Raw genomic sequence first — 17,825 nt, forward strand, 5'->3', positions numbered from 1 at the left:
TTATTCAGGTTTTATCACAGGACTTTAATTCTAAACATGTTAAAAAATACATCGCTTCTAAAAAATTTACATGACGAATATCACAATGACGTACATGTTGTAGTACTAAAGGCAATAAATATTGTCGGTGGCTGATTTCTTCTTGGAAAGCTGGTGAATCAGAGATACTGAGCAAATTATCAGACATGTGGAGTAACATCCTCAGTATGTTTGGGCCTCACTTTCGTGGGAACAAAGCATTTTCGTCTCTATAAATTTTATTTTAATTCAGAAACCCTTTAAAGTTCCTCCAATTATCCCGCATTTCACAAGTCACGTGGTTTTCCCTGCAAAATATTTAGGATTGGGAACATTTTCGAGACAGTAAAAACAACATGACAGACAATAAACAGAGATCAGTGTCATTGTTGAACAAATAAGGCTGAATGCCATATCATAACGGAACATGTCCCCCATCAGGGGTCAATGATTCAATATCATTCAAAAATCTACAAAACATCATAAATGGTGTTAACAAAATATTTTCATAGAACAGACACACATTTTGGACAGGAGATGTCCGGACGGATTTTATCAATATGTCAATATATATCAAGAAATTTTCTCTGGACGGTTGTTGACAATAACATTTACAGAGGAGATTTGTTAGTGTTGAAATAAACGTGAATGTTATCGACATGGTTCATATTCACAATCTCAGAAGAAGCAAGATTAGTTACCTGGAACAAAACTGGATTGGAGGTGGGGCCACATAATGCTGATGAGTAATCTAGGCCTTGAATTGCAAGTAAAGTCTTCATGAGAAGTAAACTGGAATCTTTGTGATATGAGAGGCTAGTTCCATGCACAAGTAATCTAGGGTGTCTTGGATAAATTGAACGACATGTATTCATTACACAATAACAACACTTCTGATTTGAATGTGAGAGAATGAACAAAGATGTGGAGTCAAAATTTCCTAAACTTGGAATTTAAATTTGCCACAATATTTTTTTTCATATTTACTTCAAGAATTCAATGAAAATTGACGGACTAGATGAAGTAGAGAAATAAATAACAATCATACATATTTACAACATTACATGTAATATAGTACACAGATGGATGAATAATGATAAGAATAAAGACTAGTCTTTATTAACTCTTGGTAATTAGTTACACGAATGACGATACTATAATGGCTCACTTTCAATAATTGCGTGGACACAGTATAGATATCAAAGGTACAATACATAATTAATGAACTTTTCTCTGCAGAGCTAACACTGGGTTTTTACTACAGCGGCAACCATGGTTTTCACAGGCGTTGGATTAATTTCATTGTAAATTATTGGCAAGGCTATCGTAACTGACCACAAAGCCTGTGGAATGCGGGAAACTGCTGTAATGAAATCAGACCTTAGTCATAAATTCAAAAATATTAGACAGAAATCTCAAATAAAAGGTCCATGTTTGCTCCAGGAGTACAGCAGTATAGTTTCATGAGATCATATACATTATTTTTGAAAAATAAATTTGGCACTTGTAATCATGTGACTCTCCTTTTAAATAAATAAATTGTCATGTCCTCTAGTTCATGTGATATAAATATATCAAAGCTCTTAAAGGGGAACATCAGGCAACATAAAGGTTGAACCACTGATTACATGAATGCAGTCAACATTTATATATGTCGTGAACCGTGTAATTTCCAGAGTGTTTTATTTCCGCTTAAATAGCGTAAAACTTTCAACTGTGATGCATTATTACCAGTCCACTGCTATGGTAATTGAAAATACACAAGTGTCATTAACTTCCTGGTTCTTTGCTGACATTTTGCTTAGCTTGACCTAGGGCAACCTGTCTGGCATTCGAGCCAAACTGTAGCGTTGATATCGACTCCTGAATGTTGTTGACGTCTGGACTTAGAGCAACGAAAAGCGCAGCCTGAAATAAAAAGTTTCAAATTGAATTGGAGAATGTGCAATTTGATGATGGGGAATGCATAGAACGTAAAAAAATTGTTTTTTCCAGATGTGAGATATTTTTGTTGCATATACCAGTGATTATAATCACAGGTTGTACAATTTAAACACATTTGTGTGGTGCTTAAAAGCAGCCAATACGATTATGATTATTGTCACAGTACCTTTGCATCTCCACTCAAGCATGGCTGAAGGATATGAGTCAACTTCGAATTCCTGTATGGTACATGGAGCTGGTTCGTTCTAAGTGCACTGAAAACCTGTCAAGCAAATGTTGAGTCCAATAAAAAGAAGAAAGATTTGTACTTCAGGCATGCACAGTTTACTGGCCACTCAAAACGACTCAATGGGCCATATCCAAAAATGTACACAGAACTAAGGCTTGCTGCTTCCAGCAATTTCCTTGAGAACAGGGAACATATTCATTATCTTGATTAACTGCAGTTACCACATCACATCACATCACATCACTCATTATAGGATGTCACTATTACTTACTGTAAACCCCTAAATACTTGTGGTCATTTTATTTTGCAGGCAGTTCCAACCATACGCCACTAATCATTTCAAATGTAAAATAAGTCTTTACCTGTCCCAATGAAGATAGCGATTTATTGATAGCTGCTGCCTCAACCAATCGCTGGCCTGATGCTTCTGTTTTCCCAATACGTTCAGAACCAGCTAAATCACAGAGTGTCAGGACACCCTTGGTTGTGGCCTTCGACACGTTGTCATGTCCTTCTACATTGATCATCATAACCAAATGTGAACGAGAACTGAAAAATATTCACAGAAAGTGTCATTCATTCTTCTCATTGTGAATTTACTAGCTTCAAACACTTGTGTTGTTGCAGTGTCTAATAATTCTTGAGATATGAATTCTGAAACTTGCATTCAAGAATCATGGCTTTCGAAACTCATATTTCACTGGTAAGCACTTTGTCTTCCACAGGCAAGACAAAGTAAAGCAGCTCCTTGGAGAACCTCTGTGGAGGTGTCCGCAAAGTGACAATTTTTGACTTTTTTCCACCTACCTTGTTGAATTCATTTTTGTTGACGCAACGTGTCGGTTTTTATCCCCTTTTTCAATAATCTCCTTGATATCATCCAAAGTGTTCACCGGCATCTCGGTAATGTTTGGAATCTGAATGCTTTTACCCTGAGAGCGTATCTCTAACGCCTGCACATTCGAACTGAGCAAATCCTGAATTGTCTCATTGTAGATTTCAACCATTGAGCACTGAAACGAATTTCAGAAGAAGTTTTACATATGATCTGCAAGACTGTGTCTCAGTTGTTGCTGTTCCTAAGCCGATCTGCCTCACAGTCTGAAAAATTTCACATTTTCACGTTTCATTTTTACATGGAACGTAGTTTAGGAGTTGAGAAATGTAAAACAAACATCAAGAGTGAAGAGGACAAGCACTTCTTCTGATCACAAACCTGGCCCTATTTTTGTCTAAAAACTGCTCAGTTTTTATACGATGGCCTCTTCACCTCCACGACACGACTGAAGATATAGAACAGGCATGCTGAACACAGAAGAAGAATAGAAACAAACCTTCAGCGTATATTTAATCTTTTCTCGCTCGTTACAAATCTTGAGCAATTCACGTATTGACCTGGAAGAGGCAAATTAAGACAGTCACTGAACAGGAGATATACAGGGGGGGAAAACACTCACTCAGCGTCCAAGAATGAAAGGTAATATTCACTGTAAATACAACACCAGTTGTCACTTACCTAACATTCACACCTGGGTCTTTCTCTGGTCCCATCATGGTGAACGTTTTACCTGACCCCGTCTGACCATAGGCTAGAATACACACATTGTACCCATCAACACATGACATAATGATAGGAAGGGTATCTTCAAACACCTGAAATAAAAGTCATAAAAACTCAGCGTTTCCAATCAGTATCTTAGTTTTGATGTGAAGTCTACAAAATTGCACGTAATTGACAGAGAAAGCCTGGAAGGTATTCTATCAAATCTATGTGATGAAACTGTCCAAGCGGACTTTTTAACGAATAATGGTCACACAAAAACACCCACTAGGCTTCACCGGTTTTGTTCAAGTTGCTGGGGATGAACTAAAACACTTACCTCAGCCTGAGTAGACTTTGGTGTGAACACTTTATCAAATTTGAATGCTTTCTTGGTGCCAGATGTAGGAGGTGCTTGGATTTCTTCACTGTTGGGGAAACGGAGCGCACAGTCGACTCGGCTGTCATGACGACATCGAGCAAACACACGAATGTTCCCTCGCAGTTCTTGGAGCTGTAATAAGAAGAGATTGGATATATTTTAGAATGAAGCATATCAAATCCATCGTCTTCGGACCAAGAGCCCGACACATTAACAAATGAACCACCCCGACCCTCTCCCTGTTTCACAAATCTTGAACCTTACCTTATTATAGAGTAACTTCCTCTGGGTACACTCCTTCCTGTATGCTGCTCGCAGCTCCTCTATCTCACCAGCCTGGCTACCCTCAACTGTTTTCATCTGTTTCATGGCTGCAAGGATCTGGAGAAAACAAGAGAAGAAGATGCACTTTTGATTGATGGCTCATAACCTATCACGTTGCAGTTAAATCTTGCTTTATTTCAAGACACCAAATGGGCCTCATGATTCAACCATTAGACTAAAATCAGGTGGAGAGAAGGTTGATTTGTCCTTGTGTTTCTGGGACAATGAAGCACTTACCTTGACAATATACTCATTGATATCCGCCTTGAACCGGTGAAAGCCATTCTTCAAACCGTTGTATCCTTTGTGCATCGTGATGGCAGTTTTGTTCAAATGATTCAAAGTGTCAAGGTCAATTGGGTTCCTCTTTTCCTGCAAGTGGAGATGACGTTTGTACATCCACCTAACATTACCGTGATACTCTCATTTGTGCGAATTCTCATCATAACATTAAAACCATCAAAACAATTCAATCTTTGGCTCCATCGGGATGGGGACTAACAAATGTAATGTGCTCTTTTCCTAACATCAACCATGGTATGCAGATTTAGGTTGTTTAATATCTTACCTGTGGAGTCTTTGGCCTTGCCGGTGTCTTGGGTCTCTGCTGCATGGCTTCATAATGGGCCATGGCCACCTGTGATTCAGCCTGTACACTACTCAGCTTCTCGCTGTAGTCATCAGCCTGAAAGAGAGGAATATTGTTGATAAGACAAGAAAATCTATGTTCAATCTATGCCCTTTACCAATTCAATGCAAGACGTTCCACACATTATTACATTCTGTAAACGTTCCAGTGGCAATGTGTCTTTACTTTAGTTTGCAAAAGGTTATTCATTGAAATGCCATTACTTTAACTCTTACCCTCTTGACAGCATTGTTCTTATCGTCCCTCAGTTGCTCAACTTCTTTCTTGAGTTCATTCAGTCGTTTTTTCTGTAATAAAAGCAAAAAGAGTAAGACCTTATGACTACATATTCTATCATTACAGCAGAGCATGTGTTATCAGAATTGCCATCAAGCTAAGAAAACCACCATCCAGCATCTCCTAACAAGCCCTGACATGGAAAGACCTGGAAGCAGCTGACAAGAGGACCTCAAGAGTGACATGAAGACCATGGGTCACCCTAAGCAGGAACTTGAGAGGATCCCTAGGGACACAAGAAGGTGGAGGATAGGTCGTTGACAGCCTGTGCTCTCAGAGGAGTGAAGGGCTTCAGTTAGTAAGATGTGATACCACGAAACAGCTCGCAATCTATGGATTACTCCTAACACATACCCCACTCTGGCATACACCCTACAAGAGTGAATTTTTCCAGCTGGTGCCACACAACTCACCATTTTGTCATTATCTACTTGCAAGCCATCTATCGTTTTATTTTTTCCTTCAATCATCTTGGCATCTGCTGCTTTCAGGTTCTGTGGACTGAGCATGGCACCTAAAGACCACAAGGGTTGAACAATTTTAAATCAAATACCAGAGCAATCATATTATAAGATCTTATCAAGATTATCGCATCCCACGTCAACAGAATTGCCAAAAGACAAAGAAGTTTTGGGCCTGTCCAGGGATGCGAATAAGAGCCGATTAGTCACCACTCCTTGTTTTCTAAGCCAAGGAGAAAAGAAAACAGCACTCATTAATCAGCTGTCTTGCTCAAACCACTTTTGGGTTGTCAACAGTAATCTGCGGAATGATTGCGAGAAATTCACCAAAGGTTAACCAGCAGTTGTCAATTATACATACCATTGTCATCCCAGGCCAAATATGTGTCTATACAATCATCAGGATCATAATTGCATGCTCGTAGAGTAGCCAATATGTCAATTTTGTCCTTCCAATTCGGCAGTGCTTCCTGCAGAAGACGAGGGGGCAGGGTTAATTATTTTATCCATAGCATAGGCACCATTAAATATCAATTCATCAAAAACGCATTGTAGATGCTTTTACGCTATTACATGCTAACTAATGTCTTGGTGAAACTAGCTTTATCTTGATAAATGGTACACTGAATTGGTGTGAAAATCAATATATTGAATTTCAAGTCAAAATTATACTGACTTAATAGGATAATGTAGATAGATTTTATTGATTTATGATATAACCTTGAGGTTTTCTTTATGAAACTGTCATTCACCAAATCTTGATATAATGGAATTCAAAATGTAACCTACAGCAACATCTTCCACTAATGGCTTAATGACATCAGAGTGCATCTCCCAGCTCAAGGGCAGCTTCACCCACTGACCATAAGCTTCGTCGTAATAGCAATGAATGTTCCTCTTTTCCTGAAAAAAAGACAGGAGAAAATATTTGATATATGTTTTATCAAAAAGTGCATAATCGGATACATTTTCTGATCAACTTCAAGCCCTTAAAGCTCCTTTGGGCATTAGGTTCAACAATCTGAACAAGAGCGTATCACTGCATGTTTTAGCTAATGCCACTGACCACATGATTCCACATTACAGCAAATATTCTATTCTTTGCACTCACCTCAAATATATACGTTGGCAACTTTCCTCTCGTCGGATGCCGAATGAAACCTTCTCTATCATCATCGCCTCCCTTGGCAGCACCAGGCTTTCTTGGGACACCATCGGTACGAGCCTTTCCATTACTGTTACTCTGAGCCTGCTCTGAACTGCTTCCTTCTCCCGTCGATGTAGTGCCATCTGCCGCATCAAAACGCTAAAAAGGTTAAAATCAACTTTCATATTTCTGACCCTTCCATTTGTTTCCTATAAAAGTTCATGTTTATGGCACTACTGGCCGGTGTGGCAAACAATTGGTTATAACAACATCAACAAACGCATAAAACAGGAAACTTATTGACATAACTCTTGTCTTGTATGCTACATGCAAAATCCATGTGGCTACACACTATTAACGACAGCCCACGGAACTTTATTTTAAAAATGTTGGCATGGTTGAGGGTATAAAATAAACATGACTTCTTCCAGGCAATAAAGTGTTAAATGCCACCACATTCGTTTCTATGGCGTGGTGTTTACCAACAGAATCAGTTACTATTTATCCATTGGATTCAGAATGTATAAACTTGAATATAGATGTAACAATGGCTCCACATGAGCTCATAACAGCAAGGCCAGGCCAACGACCATTTTCGGCTTGGGTTTACATTGGACCATACTCTTTTAAACGAATCTACAGGTATCCACAGCTCTAGTCGAGAAAGTCCATACCGACTGAATCGACTCATTAACAATAAAGGGCCTATGAAAGTAAATAAAAGAAATACGTAAGTAGGCCAATGCCTACTCTTAATAATGCATACAGTTAAAGCATGTTACAAAAGGATTTAGGTCTTTCTTATTTCCCAAAAAGTTCTCTCCCTTAAGCGAAAGTCAATATAAAGGGATCAGATGCCAATGAATCAAATACTAGTGTAGGCCTATATCGATAAATATGCCATGTTTTAATTATGATTAGCAGAGGCTTTTGGGTGACAGGTGAATTCGACTCCAGGCCTTCCAACATATCACAATGTATGGCTGAATCACACCAAATATGTGACCCATCACAGCAAAACCAGGCGCATGTCGCACAGAAGATGAGCCTAAATGACACCAGGAGATAATGGAAGAAATTGATGTGCTCATATTTCACAATAGGCAGACAATACAGAAATGAACAAACAGTCCGTCTCAACCTGCCAAGCTCAGAGCGACATGCGCCTGCTTTTGCTGTGACGGGTCACATATGCGATTGTAGCATTCGAACATTGTGTAAGTGCACGTATTTAACTTGCCTGAAGTAATAATGTTCTTAGGCCATCTCATATCTATTTATTTGCTTTTAATGTACAATGTACATGTACATGTACCTGTAAAACCATTGAAGGCATTGCCCTTCACTGATGACATGACCTGAGACCCTCAAATCTTACATAATACAAACACTTCTACTATAACAATAAGGATAAGTCAAATGGAGGCTGCGCTATCAAAAGCGACTCTGAAGCACATACACAAATTGCCCCACCAACTTCAACATGCAACAACAGAAAACAGGTTGGCACTTCCCTGACCGGGAAAGTCCTCAGCCTATAAACAGGTTTTAGCCAGTCAACTCCACCTACAATATAACTGGATTTTGGATTAGTCGTCTTTATATAATCAGGCTTTGAGGGATAATGTTACTAAAAAGCCCTTGGTAGAAAAAAGCTTATGAGAAACATGTGACAACCTACATGCTACATGTACATGTAATCATAATATTTACAGGTCAAATTATGGATACGGCAGGACTAAAAGCTAAAAATGTGCAATTTCATCTACCTTGTCCTATGAAACTTTGTCATGGTACTGATCTGGTCAAAAGTGATATCCCTTGTAACAACATGACACATAGATTTGACAATTAGAAAGCATGGTTGGGAAAAGGCTTCATCTGGAAATTCCCAATCCTGGATCCTCAACCCAAATTTGCCTGAATCAGAACTGACAGGAACCAGAGAATTTGATATGTGCATCGTGACAAGCAGAACTCAGACTATCACTTCTGACCAGTAATTTCAGTGTAAATCAATCAATCAACAAAGTTGGTGATCTATAAAGTACCTCTGGAGGCCCTAAATTTTGTTTCTATTTCTGAAGCTTCTACCATTCCCACAAATAATGCTAGTTTTACCTTATCTGATTGTCTTTTTGCTGGATAGGTCTTAAAGAAACATTATGTGGCTGTTAATGTACAACATCCTAAGCTATAACAAGCGACAAAACAGAATATATTACAATAAATGATAACTTTGTCTGATGTTTGATTATACGGAGAGCTTACAATTTGATTCCTGCAAGTATTCAAACAAAATGTGAAGGCAAAGAAAGCGAAAAACATATTGGTGGAAACAACTATTCCAAAACTGTCATGTTTGAATGTTTGGCTCATATGATTTATTTCATTATACATCGAAAATAAAAGCAACGAGACACATACTTTTGGTACAACATAGCAGAAATGAAACATTTTGTGATTTGGTTCTGTGACATTTAAACTTACTTTAAGCATGAAAAAAAAGTATCATGGATTCTTACCTTTTTTCGATCTAAATGATCACGAAACTAATAGAGATGTTTAAAATATTGAATAAAAAAACCCAAAAAACCTTTACTAGATATAACTTAAATAGACACCTTCAAAGGCCACTCATTCCAGATTATATTTTCTCAAGAATTTACCGAGAATCAACTGAGAATTAACAGAGAAATCTGAATTCTTGGTTGTGAGTTGGCTGACGGTCTATTCTGACTTCGCCACATATCAGAGGGTCAGGAGGCTTCATATTCTTACCTGGTCTCCTCGAACTAGCTGATCTGTCGTCAGCGTACCTTCATTGTACCATCGCATCGGGAACACTTGCCATTCCTAAAGATGAGAAATTTCAGTGTGATTTATTTATGGGATATGTTGTATCACTCAGTACATGTGGGAAAAGACAAAACAATTGGCTTTACAAATGTCAATATTACCCCTAGATCGGTCCAATTGTAGAGACTATATTGATTTGAATGTTGGACCGATCTATTTTAGCTGCAAATTGTTGATCCATGTATTGGTAATGGATCGCCATAGAAACGGGCTGTTTACCCTTTGAGGACCGGAGTATCAAAATGGAACCTGTTTGTATTGAGCGAGAGTTTTTCATATCAGTTTGGCTTATTGGCCTGTTTGAGGAATTTTCATTCCAATTCCAAGTTGCATTGCTCGTTAAAAAGTCACCATTTTTTAACAAAAGATGTTTATGGAAACAGCAGTGAAAGGTTGCTAAGATGCAGCTCCAACAACAAATAGTTGCTTGGCGTTGAGCCATGTTTAATCTTCCTACGCACTGCAACGACACAAAAACCAATTTCTTTTTCTGTATCGTAATTACAATGAAATGGCCAGGGCCATTGTGCTCACCTCTTGTGAAGGGAAGATGGATGAAGCATTAGCATGGTTGGGGTACATTCGTACCAAGTTAGGGATCTGTAGCTAAAGCAGTGACAAAACGTGCCGTCATTGTAAAATGGCGGTGCCATAGGAAAACTTTGACCTCTGTGACCTTGAGAAGTAGGACAAATCAAAAACCCACATTTATGAAATGTGTCCTTGCTAGGAGCACCTACCATAAAAATGTTATGAAAATCAGACCACTATTAAACGAGCAATCAAACATTTTAACTTTGGACATTAAATTTGGCCCCCGGTTGGCCAAACTAAGAATTTTTCAAGATGCCCGCCTGGCACCCATATTGGCTATCACATTTGATAAAAAATCAAGGATTTAGTAGAGAGTACATAGATATACATCCAGATCAAATTTGGTTGCAATCCGATCATTAGTTTCGGAGTAATAGTACTGTGTTTATTTTTCAAGATGGCTGCCTGGCGGCCATATTTGATGTCCGAACGGCCGAAATTTTAGGGGTGGAATAGAGAATCCCCAGATACATGTCCACACTGGTTTAAAACCTTCTAGCTAAAATAGATAGGAAACATGCTACTGTTCAGTGAATCAGCAAACTTTGACCTCTGTGACCTTGAAAAGGAGGCCAAATTAAAAACCCGGAGGATATATGATGCACCTTTGCTAGAAGTACCTACCATATTTTTTTCAAAATTTCCCGACTACTATTAAGGGAGATATTGCATATTTTCACTTTTAACGTTTGGCCCCCTGGTGGCCAAACCATGAAACGAATCAGATTGAAACTTGGTCTCCAAGGTGTCATTACATAAGGGTACATGTGTACCAAGTTTCAACTCAATAGCTCTAACAGTTACGAAACGTGCCCTGCTAACGGACGACGGACGACGACGGACGACGACGACGACGACGACGACGACGACGACGACGACGACGACGACGACGACGACGACGACGACGACGGACGACGGACGCCGCGGTATGGGATAAGCTCACCTCTGCTAAGAGGTGAGCTAAAAATGTATTGACTCAAGTCATGATAAGTAAGTCGAGATTGCTTCAAAAACTTCAATTTCAATTGTTCCTGGTCTACTCCAGGAAATATGATTAATTTGAAACAAAACTCCCCACTCTACACACACGCACACACACATTCCTCTCAGTCTAAGGTGGCAATGAAGTTGAAAACGGCACTCGGAGATGAAATATCTAATACAGGCCAGAATTGAAAGAGTTTATCAATCACAGCTAGTAGTAGTAGTTTCATGATTGCCTGACGTTTTCGCCACTGGATCAATACAGCGTCTTTAAGAAAGCCCCCCTGGGTGTCACAGGAAGCCAAGGAATACATTAATGACCACAATAGGGATATTTAATCAATATATTGATCAAAAGACATGACTTTCTTATGGAGGAAGACTGTGGTTCTTGAAGTATTACATGGCTTTTCACTTAATAGTTGAGAGGCACTTCCTTGATAGCACCAAGTATGAATAAAATCTAGTCTGTGCTTGATGATAGTACCGAACCAGTATGGTCTACACTGCTGAATATTGGTATTGATATTGAGAAAAAACGTCAAGTAATAAACACCTATGATAATCACTGGATTGTGGCGGGAAACCACTTGTATGAATCGGTTGAGTGATCTCAAATGGAATACTAGAAGTACAGAAGCGTGCATGATGTGACTGAATGTGATTTACCGTGTCCACAGAAGTATTGGGTCCACACAAGAAATTAACAACCATTATCAAATGCATTGAATTTTATGATGAATTCACATGATGTAGCGTGAGGACATATTGATATTATTATAGCAGAAAAATATGCACAAATAAAATGATTTCACCCAAGGCCACCATGAATGTGTGAGGTGCACATTTTTCTTGTATTTTCTATTGATATCGAGCCACCTACCTGCGTGTGCCAATTATCCAAATAGTATCGCATTTGGTTTCTATAGAGACATGTATAGACTCGGCCATTTTGGTGATGAAACGTCTCAAACACAATGTCATCATCACGCTGAAATAGACAATAGTGGTATAAGAGAAAAATAGAAAACATAAATATATCTAAACCCACGAGCAAATCAGACATAAATAATAAGTGAAAAGAATATTCTCAATATAGATTTTCAGATTTGTAGAACCAGGATGCAGCATATTGAATTTCTATGCCCTCTTGTCAATTCGTGTCGCTACAGAGTATAACATTTTATCTTTTATTTTCAATTTTTAATCGAAATAAGTTTTCAGACCTGACTGATCACATATTAGGACTGATGTGGGTGCTACCAAAACCTATCACACATACATGTACTATAATGATAGCAAACTTAAAAACTCTTTCATCAAAACTACATATTTTCAGCTCTGCATAGTAGTCTGTACCAAGATTTTACGAGCAAATACATGTAGCTAGGAAAAAAATTATCTCATTATAAATTAACTGAAGGATAAAGCAAAGAGAAGGAGGTTTAGGTAAATATCACAGCATTTAACAGAAAAAAACAGCTTAAACTGTTATGTCAGTTAATAAATACCAAAAATTTACAATATTTCTGAGGATTTTATTGTGACATCTTAATGAGGAATATAACATTCATTTTATCTGATGCCAAAAGATCTGATTGATGCTCAAGAACGTGTTGGGATTATTTAAGGACTGAAATTTTTTTGCGTATCTGGTTCAGATGGAAATCGAAAGCTCATAATGTTTTATTTTTAAGCGTGAAAGACATTATTCTGTAAGACAACATGTTCAACAGCATTCAATATACATTGATATGGATGGATTGTAACAAAAATATATAATGGTGAGCAGTAGCTCACTTATATATTTTTCACTGTGCAAATTAAGAGAGGTATCAAAACTACTGGGTGGTGAGGATGTGGACTCGGAATACAGGATGTAGGGAGTTCGAGTGCAGCCATTATCACTCATCGTCCATCAAAGGTGTCAGATGATATAAAAACTTGGATACAACCCTTTATGACCTACTTACCACCTTTTCCTGTAGGTTGGTGAATAAAATGTCAAGAGTTTAGAGAGCTGGTCTTTACTTCTTACATCTTGCTCCGGAAGAGCTCAGGTGAAACGAAAGTATAGGGGCGTATAATGACTATGAGACAGTGGTGGTTGAGAGGTATGGACATGAATTTGTCTAACAGCAGAGGAATTTTTGTTTAACCAAATAATCTCTTCTATGTGAGAATATAGCCATCTAATATACACCTAAAGTTCAAAAAGTTACTTTTGAAAGACATACTTAGACTTAACCTTTTACTCCCAAGGAAAACACACATCAATAATTATTAATTTCAGTACCAAAAAGAAAAAAAGATTTAAATCCTTAACACGTTTCCAACACATTAATTTCACAAAGACTTTATTTTTCTAACCGTTTATGTTGTGGGTGAAAAAAACTCCAGGAGACCAATACAATATATGATCTGTAATGGGCGCCAGAAAAAGACTTGCGGTGCGACCAGGTGAAAATGAACGATACATTAGTTTTTAAGTGATTTTATTTATCATTACAACTCCAGTTGTACCAGCAAATTTTGGTTTTTGAAAATTATCTCACTTCAAAAATTTCAGGTGTTTGTGAAGTTGTTGTGCACCTGTTCTTCAAATTTGAGACGTTTTATAGAAGTTTCCTAAAATATTTGTGAAAATATGTATTGATTATTAATTTGAAATATACAATGTAGTTCACACAATTACCGTGGCTAAAATCAGTTCATTTCTCATCTGAATGAAGGAAAATTCATATAAGAATGAATCATAATCATAAATCTCTGGTTACTGTCATTATATGTTGGGTTTTTGATTGATGATGAGACCACACGAGTATTAATGGCACTGCATGGCTAAATCAAAACAAAGATAGACTTGGAGCCACCAAACACAACTGACACAGTGACGAAAGTCAAAAATGATTGCAAAGGACTGATGTTGCTCTGCTTTATTTTAAAACCAACTTTATTTCAAGTTTGGTCTCATCCTTAATCTAGTACATGACCAAAGTACAAATGTACACAGGTGGATTAAAACTTTTAAATGCCTTTCAAGTGTAAAAATAAACCCTAGTCTTCGACTTCTAAAGAATTCAATTTTTACTTCCACAATGCCTGAATATTTGCACTCTGGGTGGGAATTAACCTATCGAAAAGATCATAGGGTGCCCAAAATTCTAATCTTACATGTCTTTTAAGCCTGGGACGGGCCTATAAATAAGCTAAAGGAATTCAACGACTGTAATTTTTACTGTATAAGAACATTCAAATAGCACACTGAAATGATACATAAAGTTTTTAATGAGCAACATCAACATCAGAACTTGAACATGATCAAGAGAAATCCAAGGTGTATCATTCTTAGGCAAAGAAGATCGGCAGGAATGAGGTGTCTAATACTCAAGTCTCTCTCTCGGAACTCAGATACGTGAAAGTGTGAGACTAAAGCACACTGCATATTATGTAATTTTCATTGCTGAAAGGTGCAATATCTATCGCATGTGCAAAACTGGCAGTTATTGCTGCCAAGCTGGTGCCTGTGACAAGAACTCGTCATTGTTGCGACGTGCAATAATATCAAACATTGCAAAATTTTCCAGGAGTCCAGCAATCTATTGCTCATCATGGCAATATCACACTTCTCTGCAATAAAACTCTCAAGTCTGCAGTGAGCTCCAGGATGGCCAGCAGCAGAAGCTATGGAGTGGCAAAGCTAAATAGATATGTTTTTAAAAGGAGGATGTGTTTCATTCATTCAAGTAAGGTTAAGTTTTACACCGATGTCCGCTATGACGTATGTACAATAGCTGCAATTTTTTATAGCTAAGGTGAAGTTTTACTTACTTTTTGCTAATGAAGGCATGAAATACAAAATATTATACACATAAAATAACATATTAACTGACTATTATCAGAAAGAATAGAAAATTGGACCAGAAAAAAACACATGAAATCGGTTTTACAGCCATGGACTGTGTATTTCATTTTTATACACCACATCAAGGTGCCCGGCTGATTGGTGATGATCAAATTGTGTACATGTATGTGAAGTGTCAGTGACAGAAATCAGTGCGATATGTTATGTATTTGAAAATGCTCAACTTCGTTGACTGCACGATGAAGGATGAACTAAGTTCAATGCCATAAAGCATACTTACATATCCCCCGGGATCTTTCTTTCCACCTGCTAAGAGAAAGATGATTTGGGTTTATAAAATTGCACAAATTCAACTTCGACAATTAGTCCACATCAAAGGAAGTTAACCTCACATTGAGAAGTACTCATCCATGACATTATATAAAGAATTTACCTATCTTTGTTTTTTAGATTTCCTTTTGCAAGTATATGTATATCATGTAGATGGTCTTTAGTGAGCTTTTTTGATTCACTTTACTCAAATGCAAGGCTTGAAAGGCTTTGTATCAAACTCCAATATCAGATATTATTGGATATTGAATACAGATTAGAACATGCTGAGAACTGGACAAAACATTCAATCGATCATTGGCAGCCTTTAAATATATAGATCATTACAAAGTTCATGACATGGATGAGTGCATCCCCTCCGATCATGCCAATTTATCAGGTAATGCAAACTCAATGGATTGTATACAGACTTTTGCTGTCATCACAAATGACAGGAATGAGATTTCTTCATGGTTGGATAGCATTGCATCAAAGAACACTTAGGTCAGACATATAATGATATACCTTCACATTCCGCTGAGTGAATTATAATTTCACTATGATATAAAGAAAGTTACCGATACACATTGACATCAAAAGAAGCATGTCCATAATGTCTGTTTACATTTTGTGGCAGACAAGGATAGATAAGCGTAATATATTTTCACAGGGCCTACTGTGATTTAATCTGTACAAGGAAAACATAACCATCAGACAAAAATCTCCCAAGGTAAATTTATGCTTACACCATACACCCGTATAACAATAGACTAAGCTAAAATTCATATTCCACCTCTAAAAAAACATGATATGTGCATCAATCAAGTATAGTTTTTTCAATGACATCCTCAATCGGAGAGCACATCACTATCCTGTATCCAAGCATTGGTTTTAGGGTAAGGAGACAGAGATTTTTTGTTGTTCTACTTACTGGTCTTTGATTGCTTTGGTAGACCTTGAGAGGAACCAGGCTGACCAGCCTGCCTCGGCGTACTTCCAGTTGGTTGTTGATTCATGGCGACCTCTTTAAAGCCCTCTTGACTCCGCGAGGGAGTCGAGCCTGGGGCCCGCGGGGTCGGTTGTGGTTGTGCCTTATTTCTCGGAGTTGTAGTATTTCCTCTTGGTGTATTATTCGTATTAGTAGAATTTGCATTTGACGAGCTGCCACTTCCCATGGCAGAAATCAAAACTTGAGTCGAGAGCCCTGATTGACACGTCTAAAACGTAGCTTCCGCATTTTGCCAGCTGAAAGAAAATGTTTATGAATGAAAACTTTCTGCCGTGCACTATGATGAGTCATATGACTCAGTTTTAAAAAGTATGGTATTAGGGGGTCTTGTGGAGGGACAAATGATGGCACATGAAAGGGGTCCTGGACCTAAAAACTCACTAGCACTGAGCAGGCCTCTCTCCCTGGCCTCTTGAAGATTTGTGGTTTTATTGAAACTATTTAGACCAGGATGAAGAGCCTCTGGTCTAAATAGTTGAAACTATAAATAGTTGAAACTATTTAGACCAGGATGAAGAGCCTCTTCATCCTGGTAGGCTCTTCATCCTGGTACTATCTGGAGACTGAATAGTGGATAGGCCTACTAACTAATACTACAACATGTACAAGTAGGCCTCGGCCTTACACAATGTAATGAATGTAAATGTTGCCACACAAATGACAGACCACCGGCTTAGCTCGAGTTTCTACGTAGACCGGTTAGAAATCGAGTTGAAATGTAGATACAAGTTGGACTCACCTTTAATGATTCCAATAATTTAAATGGCAACTTAAGGGATTCCGTTACAACACTTTTTGTGGACAGTTTGACACATGTAACTCCTGTTTGTTTACACTGGAAACCACTATGACCCGTAGTGACACCTGTTGTTAGAAATCTAAGTCACGTTTGGGCTTGTACTGTCGTGTTCAGAAATTAATACCACCTGGTCTTGATAACGCACACAACAGGTGTGAGTCTAATGGTTACATGTATGTATGGTTACAAATGTCAAGAAAATTAATTTCTAAGCCCATGAATCTGAAAATTTTGCGGTTGCTCCATCAGTGACAGTGGCAGCATCTAGGCCTAGGCCCTTGTTGGACTGTCATTTTTTAACGCTTTGACAGTGGCGCCACTATCGGGAAAACGGGTCAAAATTCATTACCGATAGGATCGAATATTATACATTTCTTCCTGAATAATTCTTACATTGACCATTCTCCCATGAAAGACAGTTGCTTACGCTACACAA

General features: G+C 38.0%; 1 protein-coding gene across 4 annotated transcripts; it reads right to left on the minus strand.

Moving 5' to 3' along the window:
* On the minus strand, nt 1–17,436 carry LOC135490785 (uncharacterized). 4 transcript variants are annotated; one of them, XM_064776280.1, is made up of 21 exons: nt 17,330–17,436; nt 16,513–16,826; nt 15,553–15,581; nt 12,291–12,398; nt 9,752–9,826; nt 9,092–9,121; nt 6,935–7,129; nt 6,613–6,726; nt 6,185–6,293; nt 5,776–5,876; nt 5,302–5,373; nt 5,006–5,122; nt 4,675–4,809; nt 4,378–4,494; nt 4,072–4,245; nt 3,708–3,844; nt 3,526–3,586; nt 2,999–3,204; nt 2,554–2,740; nt 2,129–2,224; nt 1–1,926 (listed from the first exon to the last, which is right to left on the minus strand). In XM_064776280.1, exons 2-21 carry the CDS (start codon nt 16,754–16,756, stop codon nt 1,789–1,791), a joined length of 2,445 nt encoding a protein of 814 aa, XP_064632350.1. In that variant the 5' UTR covers nt 16,757–16,826; nt 17,330–17,436; the 3' UTR covers nt 1–1,788. The 4 variants fall into 4 exon arrangements, with proteins under 4 accessions (XP_064632350.1, XP_064632351.1, XP_064632352.1 ...); XM_064776281.1 differs by lacking the exon at nt 9,092–9,121 and adding an exon at nt 9,496–9,522; XM_064776282.1 differs by lacking the exon at nt 9,092–9,121.
* Between the last annotated feature and the right edge of the window lie 389 nt (nt 17,437–17,825).

This window comes from Lineus longissimus, chromosome 7 (genome assembly GCF_910592395.1).
Source record: "Lineus longissimus chromosome 7, tnLinLong1.2, whole genome shotgun sequence".
Classification (NCBI taxonomy): domain Eukaryota; kingdom Metazoa; phylum Nemertea; class Pilidiophora; order Heteronemertea; family Lineidae; genus Lineus; species Lineus longissimus.

Bases quoted from the DNA above. Each gene is read 5' to 3' on its own strand.
- LOC135490785 (XM_064776280.1), bottom strand. From the start codon at position 16,756: ATGGGAAGTGGCAGCTCGTCAAATGCAAATTCTACTAATACGAATAAT. The intron at 9,122-9,751 runs GTAAGAATATGA...TGTTTCTTTAAG, and splicing joins AGCTAGTTCGAGGAGACCAG to ACCTATCCAGCAAAAAGACA. The intron at 2,741-2,998 runs GTAGGTGGAAAA...AATATTTTTCAG, and splicing joins ACAAAAATGAATTCAACAAG to TTCTCGTTCACATTTGGTTA.